Here is a 25,283-nt window from a genome sequence, read left to right as displayed (position 1 = left end):
ATTTCACTTTTTCTTTGCCACAGAACATAACATGCGGTTGCTGTTACTTCCACACTTAGATTGTAGGATGTAAACTAAAATGTTGTTTCATTAGTAATTTGAACATGCAAAAACATTACTGAAATCAATATTATCATATGAAAGTTTTGTTACTACCTACTTAGTAATTCTGACAGCATGAGGAGAATGAAGTAGAAAATTTCAAATATTACAGAAGCAGAGAATCTACACATTTACACTTAACAGAATCACATTAAATCACAAAAATAATGATTATAGCGACATCCGTAATATTGAAGACATTTGCCATATTTTTAAACCAATTAGAGTAATTAGTCATACTTAGAGTAATTCTAACATCACAACGGAAATGAACTATAAGTTTTTAGATATTGCAAACACATACAGAAGTTATATATTTACTTAACAGAATCACAATAAATAACAAAAATAATGATTATAGTAATATATGTACAACAGTTATCAGCTCTGTAGGTACATTTTTCATTTTGCTTTTGTTTCCCGTATACCAGTGACTGCTGCCATATTTTGGTTGTGATACAGGTTTTATATATGTAGAGCATCCCTAAATCCCTAATAATACTATCACAATATAATATACTATTTAGTATGTTGTTGCATCCTGTCTTGAACTTCTCATTGTTTGTCTTTTCCTTTACTTGTCCTTTCATCTAAAAATATTGAATATGCAAGGTCTACTACATAAGTTAACGAAATGTAATACAAGGTGAAATACTGACGTTAACAAATCAGGTTCATGAAGTTTAAATCTTCTAGGGATTGTGAATTATTATTCTCTTATTTTATGACCACATTTATGAATCATGAGGTGAAGGTAAAGGTTCAACACAAAATCCCAACAACTATATTTTCTTAGATATCCAGTTTAGAGTGAAATAATAGTTTCAATCCAGGTTAAATTACCTAAATTATGCATGAAGAACTTTAATAATGACTTACCATTTGAACTTCGGAATTATATAATGAAAAGTTAAACTGAAATAGAGGGTGTGCCAGGCCCATGCAGTAGTGCAAAACATAGGCGACACATGAATACCCAGTAGCAAGCTACCTTATGGATACTCCCCTTTAAAAAATTAATTTAATATCGTGTGGACCATTGGCCCACATATCAGATATTAAACTGATAAGAACAGATACTACACTTGATCTTAACCAAAAGGCCGAGAAAGGTATGCCTTCTCTCATCTTTGACATTCTATTTTATAGTCATATGTGAACTTTGTGACCTATGCCTCAGGCGATGTGGAACTTTATAATGGGTACTTGAGTTCTGCCAATGCCACACCACGGTAGGATGTATTTTTGCTTGGATAGAAACTGTAATTCTACTTAGGGGATTCATTGTGTTAAATCATCAAACTTTCCATACAGAAATTCATGGTCATTCTTGAATCCTCCACTCTCCTTACAGAACCAAAACCCATAACTACTCTGCCACCACTGGATAATGCGCGGAGTAGTTGAAGAGCTTGTGTAATTGGAGAATGAGGACATTGGAGACTAACTACATACGCAAAATTCACAACCCATCATTGATTCAAGAAGTTAAACACCAATTCGTGGGTCTTTTATTCATTCTATTACATTTGTTTACCCTACCATATGTTTATTCTGCATATTTTATATTTGTAATTTTGTAAATAATATTCAGCCAAGTAAAAGTAGAGAGTTTAAAACTGCAAACAAGAAGAAAGGTATATGTACTACCTGCATATGTTGCTATTTTTTGTGATTTAATATAATTTTCCGTGCCCTGTAGGTATATTTAAGGCACAAAAGTGAGACGGAGTAGATGGTGAAAGTAAATTTTGCACCACTTGTGTACGATGTACTGTTTAAAAATCTCTAGCACATTGATATGAGAATCAGCACCTAGGGTGAGCATAACTGGAGTGTTGAGTCAAAGTGGAACAACATGTGCAAGTACTATGGAAAAGCACACAAAGCAGTTAGGAAAAGAAAGCATCTGATGTGGTTCTTGGTCTCTATTGTGGTTCTTTCTAAAGGAAATTCACTTGCTACAATCTACTCCACCACCAATGGTACCTGCCAGTTATATGTTTTGATCTTGCAAACTTGAATTAGGCTATGACTTTTGTAATAGGGACACTTTCTTAACACTAGCATAGCTCTTATAGGAACCTTCAGTGGTTCAATTTACTTCATTTCTGTGATGTCAGGGATGTCAGTGTTGGATGTCCAACACTCAACACTTCCAGTGATTGAGTTTTGAAATTCCTTTTTTTTTTTTTTAACATTTTGTATAAAGTTTTCTCACATAAAAATAGAATACATGATCGAGAAGTAAGATAGTTGATCACAGAGTTGAACATAGGTCAGTGTGTTGCAATTTCACCAAACTAATCACAGTATGCAAAGCAAAATGATCCGTTTTACAAAAGATGTACAAACAAAATAATCACTTTTGTACACTGTATTACAGGCTTGTATGAATCTAAAGATCCTAAGCTCCCCAGATGAAGAAGAATCTAGTAACCAAATTAATACACGCAGAATTTATGCATCTCACCAGCTGAAGCTAAGTGACTCGAAATGCAGGTCATCTGTGGAACAAGAAGTGCAAATTGATGCTACTTCATGTCTCATTTTTCTTGGGCCACTAACAAGAACTCCAATGCTTGATCCATCACAGCCGGAGAGTATTTCTGCCAAAGAATGAAAGATTTCCTGTTTAAGGTTTGACTTGAACATCCATACCAGTATCTAGTCTTTATAAAATGTAACAAGAAACTTGTCTTCACAAGTAAAAATCTCATAATTTTAGTAGCATATCTTTCAATAAGCATTACTTGTTAGATCATTGAAGTTTTAGTTTGATGTCATTTAGCTAAAAAATATTCAATGTAAATATAATAACTAAGCTTCAGGAAATGTAACAAACTAATTGGAAAAACATGGGACAAAATAAAAACAAAAAAAATCTTACTTTTTATGTCTGGTTTTTCTCCATAATGTACGTTAGCTGTTTGGACTAGGGATTGGAGGGGAAGACTGCCTAATTCTTTGTCAGCATTGTAGTATCCTGAACCCGGAGAAGTTGATTGATCTGATGCGTAAATGCTTTTAATCTGCCCCAAATCCTTGTTCTGTTTCTTGTTCCATAGGAAAGCAGATGTTGCTACAATGGCGATAGATACGCATATGAATAACATGCTTAGACTAGACCTTGACAAATTAGGGTATATCAGGTCAGTATTGTGGTCAATTGGATATATGTAGTATCTAGTTAGGATGCCAATAAGCAGAAGGAATAATATAAAGGAGGATGAGATGATAATGCTAAGGTAGAGCCAACTGTTTTTTCCTAAAATTTCACAAACTGGTTCATCTAATAGATTTGGTTTGAACCATGATGTTTGAGTAAGCCTTTTGTCATTCATGTCTGGCTGTTTCTCTCTGGTCACATAGGCTTCAATCTGGAGCTGCAAACGTGAGACATCGAAGGTGGTGCTGGTGGCGGAAACTGGGAGGATGAGGTCTATCATGGAGAGATCAATACACTTCTTGAAGGCACACAGAAGAAGAACTCTTGGAGTTTTGCCACCTTCAGTGTTGGCCTTAAAGACCAGTGAACGGATTATGGAAATGAAAGGAGTAATGCCACTTCCTCCACTTATCAACACAAGCAATTCATGCCTGCATGCATGGAAGGTTTCATCAAGTCCTACCCTGTGAAGTTTCATCTAACAAATATTCTTTGACTTTGAAATCTTCCCAAGAATTAGATTCATTGAAAAAAAAAATACAGTGGAACAGTTCCTCTAGCAAGTGTCTAGTAGTACCTTGAGTAAAAGGTTGAACCCGGTCCATAGGGTCCTTCAATGGAGACATCAAGGTGGGATAATGGAGATGAAGATGAAGATGATAGGTTCTGGTACAAAGAATTGGACCAGGTTCCTGAACTTTTGATGACAACGCTTAAGGTGTCAGGATCAGTATCACTGCAGGAGGTGACTGTAAAAGGGTGCCACTGCAACTTGGAAATGCTAGGAACATTAATGAAAATGGTGCTTGTGGGGGCATAGCTCAGTCCTGTTGCAGAAAAATGAAAGAGAAATAAAAAAATCGGAACTTCAAATAGAATCAGATACACAGTTCATAAAGAACTTCTTAGAGCCATTCATTCACCTAGGTTCTTGGAGAAATTTAATTCAACAGCTTCACAAGGCAAAACTCTGGCAGAAAGCAAGCGAATTTTCTGTTGAGACTGTAGGAATCTCAAGTAGCGGTCGATCATGAATAGGTAAAACCCTGGAAGCACCACGCAAGAGGAGGAAAATCCCAAATGTAGCACATAGAAGATTACAAAGACAATGTAGAGGTAATGAGTGTAGAAGAAAAGCTCAAAAGCTTTTCGCCTTATGGAAGGTAAGGTAGCAGCCCACATGATTAATCCAGCAAGTAGAGAAACTTCTCCAGCCACATTTGACACTCCAACTTTGTTCCATTTGAATATCTGCATCAAAGTTTGTGGACTATCGGTTACATTACATTCAGTAGTTTATGATTGGAAAATGACCAAAACTTTGAAAAGGTTGGCCATTTGCTATTTTAAAGTTCTCTATCATGTATTACCTCTAAGATTTGGTGTGTCTTGTACCAAAAAATGATATAACCAAGACCATGGGCTGTGAAGAGGATCATTGCAGTGTGTCCTAGCCATATATGATACTTGATGCTTCCCTCTGAAGTTAGGCCAATGAACCTCAAAATTGAAGACCCTCTTGTGACAGGAAAGAACAATAAAGCCAAGCAAATATTCCCAACAAGGCCTAAAGCAATGGCTGAATATTCCAGCTTCACTTCCCACCTGTGCAACAAGAACTATTCTGTTACTGGAAATACATACATTAATATTATCTGAATTATGTAGCAAATAACTCTTTTTTATGATTTGAAAATTGATGCAGTGATGGGTTATTCTCTCACACTTGGTCTCTCTCCTTTGCTGCATCTTGTGCGGCGCTTGCAAACATGCTATGTAAGTAGGAACAGAAGGTCCAAATCAAGAGTAAAACAAACATGATGGCGAAAGAGAGCTCTGTCATGGTGATTATCCCAAGAGGACCTTTTGTCAGCAATGGTCTTTTCCATGATACCAATCCTAAGAATCTCCCCTTGCTAGAAGAAAGAAAGTAGCAATGTTAGTGAATTTTGAATAAGAAAGTGATGAGAATAACAGGTATGAAATAATGTACCTTTCACTATTGTGATTCGAACGTTTTTGCTCTAAGTGAAGATATAAACCCGCCAAAGTCGCAATTAATAAGATTGGAAATGTGTATATGAGTATGATTGTCCCTGTGCAAAGACACAAGGTAGATGCAAGTAAATTAATAATGCAAATTGTTTATACCAAATACCAGCCAATTCGTCTCATTACATACAAAATAGTTTGTGAATAATAAAACCAAATTGAAGAATTTGAAAAAATAGACTAATTTTTCAAATACATATTAAATATATGTATCATTTCATTCATTTGCCCCAAAAATAAGAAAACGATATACAATTCTCACGTTAAGACATTTTTTAGAAGATCTGTTTTCTTTTTTTATTTGTTTTATTTAATTATCTCGTTGTATACTTTTCTCTTCGCATCTTTCTCTTAGTTTTAAATATTATAACAAATTTAAATTATATTACTCTCCAAAATTGCATTACATATATTATATATACGTTTTCTATTCTAATATATAAAAGAGGCTTAGAAAATAGATTTCTAATTCAACCTTACAAAACCAATTTATAAAATGAGTTTCCACCCACTTATATATATTATAAAATTGTCTTATCTATAGTCGATGTGGAACTTTTATCTCCTTACGTTGAAATATATTGGGTGAGACTAGATATTAATGAGTGGTCCGATAGCAGCTTGAGATAGCAGTGAACTATATGATCAAAAAACAGAAATCTCGCTAAAATAAACTTTTAAACAGTGACATCGATACCATATCAGGAGGTGGACTTTAAGTATAATTCAACCCCAAAAAACCAATTTGTAAGGTGAGATTTGTATCCTTTCATATATGATAACAATAAAAGAAATAATATCTCTTTCAATAAAATTAAAAGCAGAAAATATATTGTATCTTTATCTTTATCAAGAGCCCATTTCAATGCAATTTGAAAGTGTCATGAGAACAAAATTACTTATACATATGAATAAGTTTTACGATGAGCTGACTAGCACAAGTTAATCTTCATTCATGAAAACTTTATAATATTATTTGTATTTTATTGAAAAAAATTTATCCCACACCTTTGTGGGTGAGAAAGTGAAGAGGGAAGAAAGTTGAAAGACATGGTTGTAACATTTGTGACAGTGACAGTGACAAACCTTGTTCACCGAAGAATACAGAATCTGCCTTTGCTTCAATGTCTGGAAACCATTGTAGATAGAAGATGTTGGTAGGTCTCACAATCCAAACCAATACATACCCAACAAAGATCAACAATGAGAAGCACCATATCCCCATTTGCAAATACTTCTTCATCTTCCCAGAAACACCTTTACTCATCTCTGACTCTGAATTCATGCTTCTTCTACCTTTCTCTCTTCACCTTGAGATGATTCTCTTCTGTGAGAAACTTTACTCTGCGCACATGCATATATATATTTTTAAACCCCACCATGCATAGGGTGGAATTAAAAAAAAAAGATTCAGATTGCTCACATGTAAATTATTTCAGTGGTAATATCCTAAAGTCGTGCACACTTGGTGCTTCGTTTCGTCCATACATGAGAAAATGGATTTTTCTGATGGAGTTTGATCCCTTTTTTTAACAAGTAAAACAATGATGAGAAACAAAATTTATATTGTTTTTTTTTGGGTTCTTTACAGTGGAATTGTCAATTGTGACATATTTAAAGCCACACACACCATAGAAGCCAAGCTTGTCTTTATGTTAACATACCACATAAGCGAGTCCCATGTGGGGTTCAAAGTTGGAATAGTCATACATCAACTCGCTACTTTTAGGAATAACTTATTAGAAACTTCATATTAGATCTAAAATATTTATGGTAAGAGTTTTTTTTTTTTTTAACACATAGATGCCATTTCCTTATACTTGAGTAAGATTTAATATTTGTTATTTTAAATGTATTCTAAGTTATTGTTGTCACTCGTTAACATTTATATATATTGTATTATTGATATTTAAAATAGATTGATTAAGAAACGGTGTTTATTAAGTTGACAGTATACTGGAGAGAATTTAATATTGAATCGTATGGTGAGATGAGAGTCTAAAAAGTAGTACCTCTATTCCACATTGGAATAAGTGAATAATTGAACTTTTGGAGATCCCCTCTATCACAAACAAATGAAAGAAAAAGATGGAGACAAAGTAACTCAAAATGAAAATTTTAAGAGTTGATAAGTCGCCAGTAAAAAAGAAAAACATGAAAAAATATGTCATGAATGTGGAAAACATGATCACTACAAATAGGAATTGCAAGAAAAAAAAAACAATTTTATTATTTTTCTTAGTTTATTATTCTTACATAGAGATGATTTATATGTGTAATTTGAATTATTTTTCGATCCAAGAGTAAATTCAAATATTTATTAAAATATATTAGAAATTTTTGTGAGATGTTAATGAAAAATAGATAAATAAATATATATATATATATATATATAGTGATTAATGAAGAGGAGAAAAGAGAGAATATCAAATTGTAATATATGTCATTAATGAAATGTTATTTCTTTTGTAAGAGGAAAAAAGTAAATCTCATTATTGTCAATAATTTGAGATGTTAATTTGAATTTAAATAAAAAAATTGGTTCAAAATTCATGTCAACAAGATATAAATTAAATTAAGAGGGTGATAAAATGGACTAATTGGACTTGTTTTTTGGCCTGCCAAAAACATATTAGATCATCCTAGTTTGAAAAAAAAAATAAGTCAGAAAATGCAACCCATCCCGTGACAAAACGGCATGATCCACCACTTTTGTATATATACTTAGAAATAAATATTTAAAGTATATTTAAGCATGTAAACATTTTCTAAGCTTTGAATTGATTAATTAATTTTTTTAATTGAATAAATTAAAATATATTATATTTACATGTTAAATTATTTTATTATAATTAATAATTGAAACTTAATTTAATTTATGAGTGTTAATGATTTAAATTATAATAGTATAACATATTTTTACATCTATAAAAAATTTAATTAATAAATTATTTTTTAATTTTTAACTAAAAATAATAATAAAACAAATAGCGGGCAAGAAGCGAACCCGCTAATTTGATCATCTGTGTCAAAACAGGCTAGTGGGTTGAAAATTACAATCTAATCCGTCAAGTTTTGACATGCTAACAAGTTGTCTTTGGGTCACAACTCACTCATAAATCAATTTATCCTATTTAAACTAATTTTATGAAATCATTGTATATGCTTTGCCTTAAGAAAGTGTATTGGAATTATTTGTATCCTATATATATAAACTTTATTTTCAGAATTTCTTATCAATTAATTAACAATATTAATAATAATATATTGATAAGTAATTAAGTAAATCTTATATTTGTATCCTATATATAAACTCTATCTTGAGAATTTTTTATCAATTAATTAACAATATTAATAATAATATATTGATAATAATTAAGTAAATCTTATACATTGATTATGAATAAATCCATACATTTACGATTATAAGTTGTACATAGTGCCAAAATATTGAGAATTAGCAATTTTTTCTATCTTTATGGGAAAAAAAAGAATTTACGTAAATGGTAAAACAGAAAAATATACTATTAATATATAGTTTACCTGTTGCTAACCTCCACTCAATTCAATACATTACACATAACACACCAGAAAGGAACAAACGTGTATCGATATTGTTCTCCATTATCTACTACCAAATCTGACACATAACACACCATTGCTAATCGATACTCCATTATTTACTAGCAGAAAAGTGTATCGATATTGAGCCAACATTAATAGTTATACAAATTAAAGCTACAACAATTATTGACAAATGTACATACAACATATTATATACATAACCATACATCACCATGTAAAGCTGATGGATTCAAAGTGAAGATTATCAGCCAAACCAGAAGCACAAATTCTGGCAACTTCATGTCTCATGTTCCTTGGGCCACACACCAAGACTCCAACATCTTTTCCTTTGCAATCAAACAGAATTTCTGCAACATTAACAATTTCTATTTATATCATCACCCCCAATGAAACAGTAAACCAAACAATTTAAAGAACCCTGAAAACTTTACTCTTGAGATCAGGCCTTGCACCAAAATGCACATTGGTTGCTTGCACCAGAGACTGATGGGGAAGGCTTTCGAGCTCTCTCTCTGACCCATATATCCATGACCCTTGTGATGTTGTTGGTGTTGGAACTTCTACATTCATGATTTGCTTACTTTCCAAGGTGTTTTGTCTCCTCCACCACAGAAAAACTGCACTAGAACATACACACACCACTGCAAAAAGTAGAAACATAAACCACAAAACCTTAAAGGTCCAATGGTAAACATCATCTGAATTATTTTCAATAGGGTATATGTAGTAACGAGTGATTATCCCCAGGAGAAGGAGGAACATGAGAAAGGATGATGAGATTATAGCACCAAGCCATAGCCAGTTGTTTGGGCCTAACACTACTGATATAGGAGTGTCTGAGAGGGTAGGCTTAAACCTTTTGGTTTGGATCGGTTTTTGTGAATCTATAGGAGGTTCTTCTTTTTCTCTGGTAATGTAGGCCTCGATTTGAAATCGAAGGTTTGAGATTTGGTCTGATGAGCCAAAAACAGAAAGCATAAGATCTAACATGGTTAGATCAACGTAGTTTTTGAAAGCACAAACAAGTAGGACTCTTGGAACATGAGATTCTTGCTGGCTTTGAAATATGAGCTCACGGATTATAGATATGAAGGGTGTGATGCCACTTCCACCACTCACCAACACAAGCTCTTCGTACCTGTTTTAAGATACACGGTAAATTAGTTTACAAATTACAATTGAAAATTATTCCATTACTGCATATAAATAAGCACAGCCAAAATCATTACCAGCAAGAAGCATTTTCTTTTTTTTTTTTTTGTTACCTTAGAAAATGTGAAGTAGTTGGTCCATAGGGTCCTTCAACAGATACGTTGAGATGATCCAAAGCAGATGAAGAAAGTTGCTGATAGAGTTTGTTTGTCCAGCTACCCTCAGTTTTAATGGCAACACTTAGAATATCTTTCTCCATATTACAACTAGAAATCACAGTGAAAGGGTGCCACTGCAGCTTCGAAATTTTGGGTACATTTATGTACACCATGCTCGAGGGGTTATACAACAAATCTGAAGTCAGGAATTATACCATCAAATCATAACTTACTTAGCAAAACTTTGTTCAGGTGATAAACTTATTCACATGGGTTGTCATATAATAACAGTTAACCAACATCTATTCTAATGCATGTTTGATTAACATAGAATCAAATTAAAGATAATCTTTCCACCTTCAAATCATAGTTATTTTAAGAAACTTTAATATATTTCACGTCAAAACCTAAAGTTTCATACATCAAATCAAATTACATATACACCTAAGATTTAATTTTTTTTTAATCATAACTAATACATTAAAATTAAGAAAATGCCATGATAATGTTATCAAGTCTTCTTTAAGTTTAACTTAATCCTACAAGATCAATTTTAAGGTAAGATTTGCACTCAGTTATATATTATAAATTGATCTTATTTGTAGTTGACATGAGACTTCCAATCTACCTCTCACACTAAGACATATACATCTCAAACATTATATATATATATATATATATATATATATATATATATATATATATATATACATACACGTGTGTGTATGAGTGATCCGATAACAGTCTGACAACGGATAAAATAATAGACTTAACAAACAACAAATTTTGTTAGGAAGACTCTAACCCATGACTTTGATACCATATTAAAAAGTAGACTTTAATGTTGTGTTCTTATTCAAAAAAGGATTTGAAAGAGAGTGACGGGATGAATTTGGGTGGATTTGAAGATAAAATTTATATTTTTAAAACTTTTGAAAAGATTTGAAAGTGCAATTTATGAATGTTTTTGAAAAATTTGATGTGATAAAATTTTAAAAAAATGTTTTAATAAATTAAAATTTAAAATTACTATATTGCTTTTATAATTAAAATTAATATATTATTATTATTATTATTATTTGATGTGATATATATAATGGTAATAGAATCGATTCTCTCAACATATAGATATGTAACATGGAATCAGTTCTAAAACCGATTCCCCTTTGCCTCTCTTCGGAATCATGACCTTGCACAAAAGCAGGTATCAATTCTCTCATGCAAGCTTCACTCGTATTTGGATGTATAATTGTAAAAGTAAAGGTTTCACCCTCAAATCTCTTCTCATATGCAAATATCTCACCCTCAAATCTCTTCTCATATGCAAATATCTCACCCTCAAATTGCTGGAATCAAATCCGTCTATGCTAATAGAAAATCATGAATAGATAGGAATACAACCTAAGTCTAATTTCATCATTTAAAACTAATTTATAATATGAGATTTATATATGCTTATATATTATTAATTCAGTTTATTTCTAGTGGATATAAATATCCTTACCTGGAGTCTTGGAGAAGTTGAGCTCAACTACAGCAGAAGGTAAAATGCGAGCTGATAGCAAGCGTGCATTTTGGCGAGATTGCAAGAATCTGAGGTGTCTGTCAACGAGGAAGAGGAAGATCCCAGGAGCGATCATGCACAAGTATTCAACTCCGACGTGAATGGCATAAAATAAGATGTAGAGAGTGTAGAGATGGTGAGTGTAGAAGAAAAGCTCAAACATTTTACGCCTCAACCGAGGAAAGCTTGGTACCCACATGGCTAACGCAATTGAACTTGCAATAACACCAGCTACATTTGATACATATGTCTTGCTCCACTCTAGGCTCTGAGATTTGTTTATAATTTAATTATATCATTAGTTCAAACATATAAGGCTAATGAAAAATTTCCTATTGATAGAAATGGTACTATTTAGTGTGAAATAATGTAATTTTGTCCTATATGGTGTGAAAGTATGACCACTCATATGAAAAAGATCACCTCTTTCATTTGATCTGTGATGGCCCAGTAGATAAAGAAACCTATGGTGTGCAGAGCAAAAAGCAGCATGGATAAATGTCCAAGCCAAACATGGTACTTGATGCTTGACTCTGATGTCAATCCAACAAGGGGAAGAATGGAAGATGCTCTTGTGACCGGAAAGAATAGGAATGCCCAACATATGTTTCCTATGTATCCAACTCTCAGAGATACACTTCTGAACTTTGCTTCCCACCTGCCACAAACCACTCATATTCCATTTAGGTTATTTTTCTAAAGATTTCAACCATGAAAGTGAAGCACTTACACTTTCTCACCCTCCTTGTGCATATGGAGGTGCTCAAAGCTAGTGTGTAGGTAATTGGAAAGGGACCATATCAAGAGTGCACCAAACATCACTGCAAAAATAAGCTCCATTGATGTCACAATTCCTATTGGAGACATCACAAGAACTGGCCTTCTCAACAAACGTAACCTTCCTCTGCTGAAACCAAGAAACATATATAAAATTACTGAGACCTATAACCAATTGTGGTGACCCTTTTGTTTCTTTTTCTCTATAAGACCCTTTGTACCTTTGGGAAGAAGATAGGTTTTCAGGTTTTTTGAGGTGAAGATGGAGATAAATACAACCCAGAGCCCCCATGAAGACAACGGGGAATGTGAAAAGCAAGAGATTTGTGCCTGAAATAGTGAACAGTGTAATTAGAAGAAAAGAAAAGAAGAGCATAGAAAGAGATGCATGAGATTAAATTGAATGAAAAATTAATGAGAATCACCTTGCTCTCTAAAGTATGTGGAGTTTAATTTTTGTTTGAGTTGGGGTGTCCATGTGTTCCGGTAAACCTTTGTGGGTAACAAGATCCAAACCATGAGCCACCCAACAAACACCAAAAGAAAAATTATCTTAACCAATGTGGGGCTCCTCATCATCAACTACTGTGTTGTATGATATAATGAACTTTGAATCTTCATTTGTAAGGGCTATATATAGAAATTCAGACACCTTATGGGTTGTGGTTACTAGTTGGAATTATATTTATATAACTAAATAACTTATATCACTTTAACTCCATGTGTTAAAAACTCTACTCATTCATCTTTGTTAAAAGGTAAATCACCGGCTAAAGAAAAAATATTTCATATCTCATTTTTTACGTAATGTGGATGTTAACATTAAAAAATAAATTTCTACTTGAAACTTTATTACAATTTCATTTTTATAAGAAACATCTCATTAAGTTTTGAAAAATTACTTAATCTCAATTCTTAAATGCCTTAAACATAGTTTACATTTATTTTTATTTGTCTTTATGTGTTATCTAGGGATCATGGGTGTCCATCATTTTCTGACAATTATTTGTACAATGAATTTGGTTGAAGGGACCAGATTTCATATTAAAATCGGATGAAATCACGCTCAAAAAGATAATGGTAATTTGATACTCAATTTTTTTACACATTATCTTTTACTGTTTTTTATATTTATTTTTATAAATATAAAAGTTTATTTTTTATAATTATTGTAATTTTATACGAATGTTAGATGGTTGTCATTTGAAGTGAAACATCATTTTTTCATGCTCAAAATATTTTCATTGAATGTAAGTAACAGTTTTTGGCGGTGTATATTCTCAAAAAAAAAAAAAAAAAAAAACCATTTATCCTATAACCTTACGACAATAATTTTGATAGAGAGATATGAAAAGTGATACTTCACACACATTCTTTTTAAATAGGAAAATTATACTTTTTTTTTTACACCAAAATAATTTTATATTCATTTGACATTATTAATTACTAGTTTTCACTTTCTCTTTTATTACCCTTATATAATAGGTTGTCAAATGTAGTTATCGGTGTGAAATAATGTTTTTCCTTTTAAATATCCTAACACAATTAACCTATCATTTTATTTTATTTCTTTTTTTCTACCACTCATAATATATACACACTTTTTTACACTAATATAAATTGAGAATCAATGGAATGATAACCACACTAATTTGAAACATTAATTGAGTTTATAAATTCTTTATACAGATGCTTTTATCCATGCAATATATATAACTTCACATTTCATGTGTGCATTCAAACATACAGGACCAGCATTGTCTCAGCATATAAAGCAAATCCACAGCACACGGTAACATTAATTTTCAAACTTTTAGTATCTCAGATAACTGTTGAACTCTAATTCAATAAGTCGATAAAATCCGTATATGTCAAAAAAATATAAATCTTTTTAGTTTTTATCCCTAAAACACTAAAATTATTATTTTCATATATATATATATATATATATATATATATATATATATATATATATATATATATATATATATATAATGATAGTACAGTTGACTTGAGGTTCGGTACTAATCATGTACGACATGCAGTACTGATAAATATAAGGATGGAAAATGGAAAGTTCAGAATTTGGATATCATACTTAACGGTTTTGCTAATGTTATGATTCGTTTAAGTATATTTTATAGTTCTGAAGTAAACAACTTTAATGAATTAAATGATTTATAGCTTATTGTTTTTTTTTTTAAATGTATACAAGTCGATCTTATATACTATTATTATTATTGCTTGCCTTGATGGATTAAGGATGTAACATGAAGTATGCATGGTATATGGCATGATCATCCACAATTGCTTCGTTCAATTTAAAAGTCAACATACATGATATAATAGAATGTCAACCCTAAACAACTTTTTTTTTTAATCTACAAGTATGTAATATTTTTCCAATATCTTTCTTAGCTTCTTATAATATTATTTGCAACGAGTAGAACTCTAAATTATATTTGCGTAGAGTTTAGTCATACCTTATGATAAAAGAGAGCAATGGAACATTTACCAAACATTATTTGAGATTAGTTAGATCGTGTTGTGTGTTCCATTATAATTGTCTTTAGAGTTTTATTTTCTTTGTTGATATTATTTTATATATTTTCTTGTTTTATTATGGTTGAAATTTTAATTTTTTGACTAATAGTTACATATCAAAATAAAAATTACTCTTATTTGATATCTAAAAAATAAATTTAAGTATAATTTAACTTTACAAAACTAATATATAAGGTGAGGTTTGTTAGGAATCCAAGTGTGAGTCTAAGTCTCACATTGATCAGAAATGAGAAAATAGAGTACTATATAACAATAAAAACCCATAAACCTATTGGCTTAAGGTTTTAGATTGAGAGTGGTGTCAATGCCTTATGTGGTTGGACTCTGCTAAACCTAATAAGGTTTACATCCCATTTATATATTAAATGTGAAATTTTCAAAATATACCGTATTAAAAAAAAAAAAATATGTCAATGTTAATATATTCTCATAAGATTTTTTTTTATTCTTTGATTTGAAATGACTCATTTTCTCTTAAATCGAGATGAGTTGGGTACCTATAAAGATACAACATATAAAAATGTGTTCAACTAACAATTTGTAAAATATAGTAAATATAACAATAAATGAAAATTTACTGTTTTTACGTATTATGTTAGGTAAGCAAGTTAAATCTAATTTAGGGATAATTAGGTAATGTCCTTAATTAAAGTATTTAATCTTCTGGTTATTTTAATTATATTTTTAATGACGAAGATAAATACTTCCACAGGGGATAGTATGGTCATATCCTGTATAATATGAATTCAAATATTTTACGTTGAAAGTATATTTTAGAATAGAAAAAAACTGCAGCGGAAACTTAGCAAAAAGATGAGAGGGGGCTTCTCCCTGCACCCCAAAGCATTTCTCCTGTACCCCCAAATTTTTTTTTGTTTCCAATTTTACCCTTAAATGAAGAAAGAGAAAACACAGTAAAAAAAAATTAACTGCACTCTTACACCCAGTCAACACGAATCTGCTTTTGTTGTAGGCCTCTGCACCCCCAAAAAATGCCAAAACGGATGACAGAATCCGCTTCAAGATTTTAAATATATTTTTTAATTTTTGTTTTGTTTATTTATTATGTTTTCATATATTTTAATATATATCTTAAAATAAAGTAATATATATATATATATATAATTTGATTTGTAAATAACTTTTTCAAAAATAAATGTAATTATAAAAATAAATAAAACTAAATGATAATTAAACTTTAAATTAGATAAAAGAACGAAATTTCAAATCCGTTTCTGTTTTTTTTTTTAATGAAACGGAACGTGGAATCCATTTCGCACAGAGCTGAAACGGAATTCCAAATCCGTTTTTATTTTTTTTTAACGAAACGGATTGTGGAATCCGTTTCGTGTTTATGTTTTTCGTGCTGAAACGGAATATGTATTCCGTTTGGTGTTTTTATTGGTTTATATTTTGTTTTGAAATGGATTTTGTATTCCATTTCAGAAAAAAATTTGCAATTTTTTTTATGAAACGGAATACAGAATCCGTTTCATAACGTTTTGAAACGGATTCTGTATTCCGTTTCAAAAAAATTTGCAATTTTTTTTATGAAACGGAATACAGAATCCGTTTCAAAACGTTATGAAACGGATTCTGTATTCCGTTTCATAAAAAAAATTGCAAATTTTTTTGAAACGGAATACAGAATCCGTTTCAAAACAATTTTTTTATGAAACGGAATACAGAATCCGTTTCATAACGTTTTGAAACAGATTCTGTATTCCATTTCATAAAAAAATTGCAAATTTTTTTGAAACGGAATACAGAATCCGTTTCAAAACGTTATGAAACGAATTCTGTATTCCGTTTCCCATACAGCTCTCACGACCACGAACCACACAAACCACAATGAAACTGAGCAAAAATTTTAATGAAAGCTGGATGATGGAGAAGAAACGGAGTAGAAGAATACTAAATAGTAACGTATAATAACGTTTTGGGGGTGCAGGGACGTTGATGCAGTAAATGAAATTTACTGTGTCCATACCCACTTTCACCCATTCTCACAGTATATTAAATAAGTGTATAAACGTAAATTTTGGGGGTACAGAAGATTTCTTGGAGGTGCAGGAAGAAGGCGCCAGATGAGAGACATGGAAATAACAAGGCCCGTTTAAAGAGTCTGAAACCAAATCCAATGCTAGAATAGGACATACTTTTGGGACTGGGCCTCCAAATTGGCACATCATTCCGTAAGAAATGTTTCCAACAATTTCAATATAAAAGGAAAAGCTCTTCCCGATCCCATAGAAGGATCACAAAACAAAAGTAATAGTAAAATACACTAACTACACTCACTAGTGGCAAAAACCCACATATACATATTTTATGCATAAATAAATTTTATAAATTTAAAACGAGTTGGAACTTTCACATTAATTAAAATGAATGAAACAAATGATATATAAATAAAATTATTTATAAATTCACTATCATAATATTTTTAATTAAAAGTATTATTTTAGTTTCTTTCACTCATGATTTATTAATACGGAATCTTCTAATGTCTCATCATAAAAAAACCCTCATAATGTAATAATCTGGTAGACGGATATGGTTGTGGTGCTTATTATGGACTTTGATAAATTAAGTTTTTTTTCTTGTACTATTTTGCTTCTTCTTGGATTTCAGTAATCTTAAAGTAAACTTCAAGCACGTTAAACTTTGCAGAGTCTATATCAAACTTTTCGTAAGCTTAAACTTAAAGACTGCCTTAAAAAACAAGTATAGATAAGCTAATCACATGGATGTAGTCAAAGAGCATACAAAGAATTCAAACTTATGGTTGAACAACGATGTCAACAGCAGAAAATATATTTTTTTTCTTAATTTTTATTTTTTTCTGAAAAAAAAAAAGTTAATAACTATTGTGTTAAAAAAAATTAACATAAGGGTAGTGCACATGTGACCTTTTAATACGAAGCAGGTGCATCAAAGCAAAAGTAGTGGCAGAATATGCGCAACGGTCTTTTGGAAGAAGCGACAACATAAACCACTGCACTAATCAATGTGAACCATACAAAAAACAATGGTCCATACATGCATGTATACACCAAGTGTTAAAAGCCAAAAGGGTTAATTAATATTTTTCATCTTCTATTTCGTAATTATCTCATTCTACACAATTTGCAAATGCTTTCTCTCTCTCTCCTTTAATTATTCTAATAATGATGTCATTTTGAGTAATGCTGAGCCATGGCTTGAACCAACCGTATTTCCCTTTGTGCCGACATGTGAGAAATGACCTTAATTTCTACAAAATAGACTAATGCATGTGGAAGGAAAAAAATCTAGTGCTGTTGACCAAGGCCATGTGATGTGTGACAAGAAGATTTATAACTTCCACTAAGTTGTGAGGATCATATTAGAGAGGATGCAAAGAATAAATTAATCCAGCACTGTGTTGTAGAGCTGGCATGCACTATGCATATGCCTTTTTGCACTGGAAGACATTAACAATATAATTTGCATCCTACTACATCATAAGATAAGGTTTCAGAGACGCGTGCAAATTATATGGAGTTGTCAATGGGAGATTTCAATCTCAAACCTACATAATCTGACCCCTTATCAACAAATTTGTCAAATATGTAACTGTGACCTATCTTTTCACCCTACGTGAATGAACCCAAGGTGTTTGAAAAAATGATACATATAATTGTTTATGCAATTTTTTATGACACAAAATCTGATAACGAACTAGAAGGATACCTGCAGAGAGAGAGAGAGCTACTTGAGGTAAGGAAATCGAAATCTGTCTCAGAGAGCCTGGTTTCCTTCTTTCAGTACACTATCTGCACAATAAAAATACTTTATAATTTCATAACTTTAAATAATTAAAGTATTATTCATTGAACATATATGTACATATGACACTATAAACATGTTTTCTTTTCTTGCAGAAATTGAGGACTATACAAATCATAGATTACATGCATTGTATATAGACGATGGAAGACAATGCTACACTTATTTTTGTCGTTTTTATAGATTTTTTTGCCATGTAAAACTATCTTTGCTTGTAACCTTTTAAAAGTATCTCCTATAAGTTACTAGAAGTATTCATTAACTTTTTGTTTCAACAGTTACTTGTTTATCTCACCTGTAAACATATTTTCACTAAGATTTTTCTTTCTCGCTGCAATGTCACAGCTATGTTCCACTACAGGTAATTCTGTTCCCACATCAATATTTGAATTTGTACCCAGAAGTTTAGATGAAACAACATGTATATGAAGTGGAGCGCTGAGAAAACTGAGAAAACTAATGCAGGTTTGTGAGAAACGTCCAAAAATGTTGAGTTTCAAAACAACTAACCATAAAAAGCAAATGCAAGAGTAGGTGTTATCCTTTGACTTGTGCTTACCAAATTCATGTACTATATATCATATCTTCCTTCTCAAATCTTCGCTGGGACTTAAGTCACTGTCTCTCTCTGTGTCTCTTGTCTTCTTGTTGCAGTTCTGTCCACACATCACACTTCCCTTTTGCATCCTCAAACTAGATACTACTCATGGCATGAGAGTTTTTCTCAGCGTGACACACTCTTCAAGGAATCGAAAGGCCAAATTCAAAACTTTCTTCAATGAACACCGGATTCCTCATACCCTCTATCCTTCTCCTTCTCCTTCTCACACCCTTCTCAGTTTCATTCTCTCCCACAGATAACTTCCTTCTCAGTTGTGGATCACACAACAATGCTTCCCTCTTCAACAGAGTCTTCACGGGCGATTCCACCAACCCAGGTTCCAATTTTCTCTCTTCAGATCATTCTGTTTCACTCGCATATCAAAAGCCACCTCAGAATTTGCCCACTTTGTACCACACAGCAAGAGTTTTCAGCGGCACAGGGAGCTACAGGTTCAATATGAAGAAAAACGGCACCCACTTTGTGCGTTTTCATTTCTTCCCCTTCAAGACTCAAAGTTTTGATCTAAAATCAGCAAAATTTAGTGTCTTTGTTAATGGGGCTTCTGTGCTGAACAATTTCCAGCCACCTAATGATGTGCTTCTCAAAGAGTTCATTCTAAACACAGAGTCAAACTTTCTTGAGATTTTGTTTAGGCCTGTTGGTGACTCAGGTTTTGCCTTTGTCAATGCTTTGGAGGTGTTTACTGCCCCTGTGGACTTTGTTATAGATTTTGGAGCCAGGGTCGTTGGTCCTTCTGGGATGGAAGAGTACCGAAACCTTTCATCTCAGGTTTTGGAAACTGTTCATAGGATCAATGTTGGGGGTTTGAAAATAACTCCTTTCAATGACACCCTTTGGAGGACTTGGATTCCTGATGAACATTATTTGGTGTTTAAGGGTGCAGCAAAGCCTGCAGTGAGCACTCACATACCAAATTACCAGAAGGGAGGTGCAACTAGAGAGATTGCACCTGAAAATGTTTACATGACTGCTCAGCAGATGAATAGGGATAACTCAAGTTTGGCTTCTAGGTTCAACATAACCTGGAACTTCCCTGTGTCTCCTGGTGGTGTTCCGCACTTGGTTCGATTGCATTTCTGTGATATTGTTAGTCCTGCTCTCAACTTGCTCTACTTTGATGTGTACATCAATGGGTACATTGCATACAAGGATCTTGATTTGTCAGTGCTTACCATCCACACGCTTGCATCACCTGTCTATGTGGATTTTGTTACAAATTCAGATGACTCGGGTTTTGTTCAAGTGAGTGTTGGTCCTTCCGAGCTAAGCAGTTCCATGAGGATGAATGCTATATTGAATGGTGCAGAGATAATGGAGATGGTGAATGTTGTCAGTACTGAGGTTGTGCATAGGAGGAAGAATTTGTGGCTGTTGGTGGGTTCAGTTGTTGGAGGAATTGCTGTCTTTTTTTTAGTTGTAACTGCTTTTCTACTTGGTACCAAATGCAGGAACAAGAAACCAAAACAAAGGACATTGGAAAGTGTTGGATGGACACCTTTAAGCATGTTTGGAGGGAGTTCCCTCAGTAGAAGCTCCGAGCCTGGTTCTCATGGACTTCTTGGCTTGAAGATCCCTTTTGCTGAAATACAATCAGCAACAAACAACTTCGATAGAAATTTGATTATAGGGTCTGGTGGGTTTGGTATGGTCTACAAAGGAGTGTTCAGAGACAATACAAAGGTTGCTGTCAAGAGAGGCATGCCAGGGTCCAGACAAGGCCTTCCCGAGTTCCAAACTGAGATAACAGTTTTGTCCAAAATTCGCCATCGCCACCTTGTTTCACTGGTTGGTTTCTGTGAAGAAAATTCAGAAATGATACTTGTCTACGAGTATGTAGAAAAGGGTCCGCTGAAGAAGCATTTATATGGCTCATCACGACAAGCACCTCTCTCTTGGAAGCAGCGTCTTGAAATATGCATTGGTGCAGCCAGAGGTCTTCACTATCTTCACACTGGCTTTGCTCAAGGAATCATCCACCGTGACATTAAATCAACCAACATATTGCTTGATGAAGACTACGTGGCCAAAGTTGCTGACTTTGGTCTTTCAAGGTCAGGTCCATGCATTGATGAAACACATGTGAGTACTAATGTGAAAGGTAGTTTTGGTTATCTTGATCCTGAGTATTACCGGAGACAGCAACTTACGGATAAGTCAGATGTTTATTCATTTGGTGTAGTGCTTTTTGAGGTTCTTTGTGGCAGAGCTGCTGTTGATCCACAATTAGCAAGAGAACAGGTGAATTTGGCAGAATGGGCACTTGAATGGCTGAAGAAAGGAATGGTGGACAAAATTGTTGACCCCCATCTTGTTGGACAGGTCCAACAAGACTCCTTAAAGAAATTTTGTGAAACTGCAGAGAAATGTTTGTCTGAGTATGGAGTTGATAGACCAGCTATGGGTGATGTGTTGTGGAATTTGGAGTATGCACTTCAGCTCCAGGAAAGTGGACAACAAAGGGAGCCACATGCCAACACCAGTGCTAGTGAAGCTGCGAGTGTGACCAGTACAGTTATTGCAGGAAATCCTTCTACCAGCACAAGAGCAGAGAGGGATTATGATAATTTTTCTTCTGATGTTAGTACTAGCCAAGTGTTTTCCCAGCTAATGAACAATGAAGGTAGATAGGTGTACCCTAAGGTTGCATACTTTTTTTTTTTCTGTCGAGTTTTCTTTTGAAAAACATTGCACCAAAACCATGATTAGCAAGATTTAGTCATGGAAGGCTCCTTATATAGCACTAGTTCATTGATATTTTCTTACAAATGTTGGAATATCTTGTCTGATATTTGAAGATCGCTTAAAATTTTTGCAGTATAATTGATTCATTAATTTTATACAGCAATTGTGTAGTTGTTCTAGAGCTGAATCAGTCAAATTTGTGATGAGCTAGCTATAGGTTGGTGTCCCCTTTGTATGATATATCTGGAATTTCAAGTTCAAAGTTCTAATTTCAATTCCAATCCTCAGGATAGAAGAGAAACTGTAACGTGAAACAAAGACATGTAATAGTTTTGTTTTAGAACATCAACTAGACAAAATGGATTGTAGAAGGTAGGTTGAATTTACATGATGAGTTCATTAATCAGCTTACTTAATAAAGTAGAAAGTAAGTAGAATCTGCTCAATCCCCTGGTAGAAAAAATACATGAAAGTACTAAACACCAGCAGAACACTGCATACTACCATTCTAAATGCATAACATGTTACTTGATTCCTTCAATAGTGATTCAGACAGCTTAATCACTGACCTCTTCGAACAAAATCAAGAGTGGTAGTCGATGTAACTCTAAAAAGTGAATTTTCTGTAAAAGGTACATACATGGTTTTTCAAACCAGAAAATTTAGAACTGAAATATATCGAAAGTGCAGTTGCATTTCACATGTTAATATTCCACATTTTTTTTCATCTTTTTCTAAAGTTTATGATGGTATTTGTTTCTGAATATATTCTAAAGCTCAGGCAAAGCCGGCCATCACTCTTTTGACACACGTGAATGAGTTGTTTTCCTTTATGCATGAGTTTCATTGGATACAGCAAACAGAAAGCTGTGTTCAATTTTAAAACCAGATGGAAATGGAAGCGTGTAGTCTCCACTAAATAATCTACTAGCTAAATTCTGCTATCCACTTACATAGTGAGGTTTCAGAAATTTTGAATAATGAGAACAAGATTCATATATAAAGGAGTAGTGATACTTTGACATAAGTTACATTCATTTGAAACACATTGAAGATGTAAATAGTTATAAAAAAATGAACTTATTGAATTTATGAAGGAATAGAAATAGTAAAAGATAATAAAAGATAATCTCAAATCGGTGTAAAATATTTTGTTTGTCAAAGTATCATTACTCTGAATAAAAGAGTAGTGTTTTCTTCCATCCTCTGCAAGGGCATGGCATGAAGGCAGATCAATATAAATGTCACCCCATTAACACCATTCTTATTCAATAGTTTCTTAATCACCATTTTTACTTTTTAAAGTTTCTTGTAAGTTAAGAGTTGCTTGGTAAATTTTAGAACATAATGTAAAATCAGTTTAGTCAACAGTAGTTTTATTTTATGATAACGAAATACATTAAGGTATTGAAATATATACACTTAAAGTTTTTAGTTTAAAAATGTAAAAAGATATATTTGTGAACATAAAGATAATTTTAAACATAACTTAGGAATATTTGTGTTATATTTGCATTATTAATGAAATAAAAATAAAAATTTATAAAAGATACAAGATTTGAAAACATCTAAATTATTGTTCAATACTATTTTAAAAGATTAAAAGTTTATTTGAAAACAATATAATGAATAATCTATAAAGTATTTAAATGAATATATTATTGTAACTAAGAATTCAAAACTGATTTCTGATATGAATTTAAAGAAAGAAAAATTATAATATATGAAAAATATAAGTTTATTTATTTATCTATATTATTTACTCATTTCTGATATATTCTTTTATTGTATGTAGTAAAATAAAACCTTACAATGAGTAAAATAATTTAAAATAAACTACATTTGAAAGAATTCTTGAGCAAAGCATTGAAATTGGTACTTAAAACTGATATTTTAAATGAAGGTGATATTCAAAAATGATCTACTGAATAGGTTCCACAAGCTTTAAAAAATCTCCTCCTGATAACTTAATTTAAAGTCACTCTTTTTAAAGTTTTGTTCTGTCGAAATAAATTTCTTATTTTAAAGTTTTTTTTTTAATTACAACGAAAAAGAAAACATTACAATTCTTTATCTTGTTCTCTTTCTACCTAAAGTTATCATATGACTTGTCAATATTTTTTTCAACTTCCTCAGTAATTACACAAGACAGAAAAATAATATCTTGATTTACAATTTTACTGTTTATTGACTGAAAATTTGATATACATAACTTTTAATATCTTAAAACATATTAAAAGTATTTTTAAGATATCAAAATTATATCTTTAAAAACAGAGTAGAGACATAAAGATCAATGAAGAATATGTTATGGTAAAAGTGAGAGTTAGATATATGGCATGTAATGGTCGGAGAACAAGAACAAGAACAAAGTCATTGTTCCCACACAAACATCTTACATGGTATTGGTCTTGGTGGTATATTTCACAGGTCCTTTCTCTTTCTTTATTTTTTCACAATTTTGACTCTGGTTTTCTCCAGTACCGTTGACTTCCATTCTCAATACTCCTCATGATTTTATCATTATTTCTCATTTTGTGGGATTCATCGCTTTCACCATTTTTTTTTTTGGTTTTGATCCTTGCTGTCTGCCACATACTTGTTGCATATCTTAAGAAAAAGTTCATTTTGTAGGATATGATTGGGTAGAATATAATGTAAGATCATTTCAGATTTTCAATTCTTTTTCAAGTAGTCTTAAGTTTTCTAATTCTAATTAATAGGATTACATTTATTTTATTACTGTTACTGAATTTTTTTAAGTAATTTGTTTGGATCACTACTGAATATTTGATTCTATTAATTTCATTTCCAACATATTATTGGAGTGAGAAATATATGCTAGAAATTCCTATATCAAACATGGACTTTTGATATATTTAAACTGTTCTCTTTTTTAATCTTAAAATAACTATATCCTGATTAAATAAAAAAAAACAAGATATTTATACTGTTTGTAAATTACGTGTCAACTGGAGCATTTATATTGTTTGTAAATTAAAAAAAAATTACGAATCTGCAACAGTAGACTATGGAAGTCAA

General features: G+C 32.1%; 3 protein-coding genes and 1 non-coding gene across 9 annotated transcripts; 1 reads left to right on the top strand and 3 right to left on the bottom strand.

Moving 5' to 3' along the window:
• Positions 1-1,024: 1,024 nt before the first annotated feature.
• LOC114192864 (U2 spliceosomal RNA) lies at positions 1,025-1,218 on the bottom strand. The gene has a single exon (XR_003606183.1). It is a non-coding gene; the product is annotated as a U2 spliceosomal RNA (small nuclear RNA).
• Positions 1,219-2,370: 1,152 nt separating this feature from the next.
• LOC114190579 (ferric reduction oxidase 2-like) lies at positions 2,371-6,847 on the bottom strand. Of its 2 annotated transcripts, XM_028079525.2 has the most exons (9): positions 6,747-6,847; positions 6,410-6,667; positions 5,265-5,367; positions 4,996-5,187; positions 4,642-4,876; positions 4,195-4,522; positions 3,849-4,098; positions 2,993-3,702; positions 2,371-2,711 (listed from the first exon to the last, which is right to left on the bottom strand). In XM_028079525.2, exons 2-9 carry the CDS (start codon positions 6,606-6,608, stop codon positions 2,572-2,574), a joined length of 2,157 nt encoding a protein of 718 aa, XP_027935326.1. In that variant the 5' UTR covers positions 6,609-6,667; positions 6,747-6,847; the 3' UTR covers positions 2,371-2,571. The 2 variants fall into 2 exon arrangements, with proteins under 2 accessions (XP_027935326.1, XP_027935325.1); XM_028079524.2 differs by having other exon boundaries at positions 6,410-6,810.
• Positions 6,848-8,845: 1,998 nt separating this feature from the next.
• Positions 8,846-13,166, bottom strand: LOC114190422 (ferric reduction oxidase 4-like). 2 transcript variants are annotated; one of them, XM_028079295.2, is made up of 8 exons: positions 12,985-13,166; positions 12,781-12,889; positions 12,513-12,689; positions 12,206-12,440; positions 11,723-12,050; positions 10,174-10,414; positions 9,340-10,046; positions 8,846-9,255 (listed from the first exon to the last, which is right to left on the bottom strand). In XM_028079295.2, exons 1-8 carry the CDS (start codon positions 13,136-13,138, stop codon positions 9,116-9,118), a joined length of 2,091 nt encoding a protein of 696 aa, XP_027935096.1. In that variant the 5' UTR covers positions 13,139-13,166; the 3' UTR covers positions 8,846-9,115. The 2 variants fall into 2 exon arrangements, with proteins under 2 accessions (XP_027935096.1, XP_027935097.1); XM_028079296.2 differs by having other exon boundaries at positions 12,513-12,686.
• A 5,527-nt stretch (positions 13,167-18,693) lies between these two features.
• Positions 18,694-22,420, top strand: LOC114191747 (putative receptor-like protein kinase At5g24010). 4 transcript variants are annotated; one of them, XM_028081121.2, is made up of 4 exons: positions 18,694-18,865; positions 19,030-19,295; positions 19,400-19,464; positions 19,589-22,420. In XM_028081121.2, exon 4 carries the CDS (start codon positions 19,713-19,715, stop codon positions 22,185-22,187), a length of 2,475 nt encoding a protein of 824 aa, XP_027936922.1. In that variant the 5' UTR covers positions 18,694-18,865; positions 19,030-19,295; positions 19,400-19,464; positions 19,589-19,712; the 3' UTR covers positions 22,188-22,420. The 4 variants fall into 4 exon arrangements, with proteins under 4 accessions (XP_027936922.1, XP_027936921.1, XP_027936920.1 ...); XM_028081120.2 differs by lacking the exon at positions 19,400-19,464 and having other exon boundaries at positions 19,030-19,399; XM_028081119.2 differs by having other exon boundaries at positions 19,030-19,464.
• The last annotated feature ends 2,863 nt before the right edge of the window (positions 22,421-25,283 follow it).

Source organism: Vigna unguiculata, chromosome 7, assembly GCF_037176805.1.
Source record: "Vigna unguiculata cultivar grain cowpea cultivar isolate G323 ecotype 2 chromosome 7, ASM3717680v1, whole genome shotgun sequence".
NCBI classification, from domain to species: domain Eukaryota; kingdom Viridiplantae; phylum Streptophyta; class Magnoliopsida; order Fabales; family Fabaceae; genus Vigna; species Vigna unguiculata.
This window is presented reverse-complemented; position numbering and strand designations above follow the sequence as displayed.

Excerpts from the sequence above, each read along its gene's own strand:
- LOC114191747 (XM_028081121.2), top strand. The coding sequence starts at position 19,713 with ATGAACACCGGATTCCTCATACCCTCTATCCTTCTCCTTCTCCTTCTC.
- LOC114190579 (XM_028079525.2), bottom strand. The coding sequence starts at position 6,608 with ATGAATTCAGAGTCAGAGATGAGTAAAGGTGTTTCTGGGAAGATGAAG. Across the intron at positions 5,188-5,264 it reads TCGAATCACAATAGTGAAAG|CAAGGGGAGATTCTTAGGAT; the intron begins GTACATTATTTC and ends TCTTTCTTCTAG. Across the intron at positions 4,523-4,641 it reads AGACACACCAAATCTTAGAG|ATATTCAAATGGAACAAAGT; the intron begins GTAATACATGAT and ends ACTTTGATGCAG.
- LOC114190422 (XM_028079295.2), bottom strand. The coding sequence starts at position 13,138 with ATGATGAGGAGCCCCACATTGGTTAAGATAATTTTTCTTTTGGTGTTT. Across the intron at positions 12,690-12,780 it reads AACCTATCTTCTTCCCAAAG|CAGAGGAAGGTTACGTTTGT; the intron begins GTACAAAGGGTC and ends TCTTGGTTTCAG. Across the intron at positions 12,051-12,205 it reads TCACAGATCAAATGAAAGAG|AGCCTAGAGTGGAGCAAGAC; the intron begins GTGATCTTTTTC and ends AACAAATCTCAG.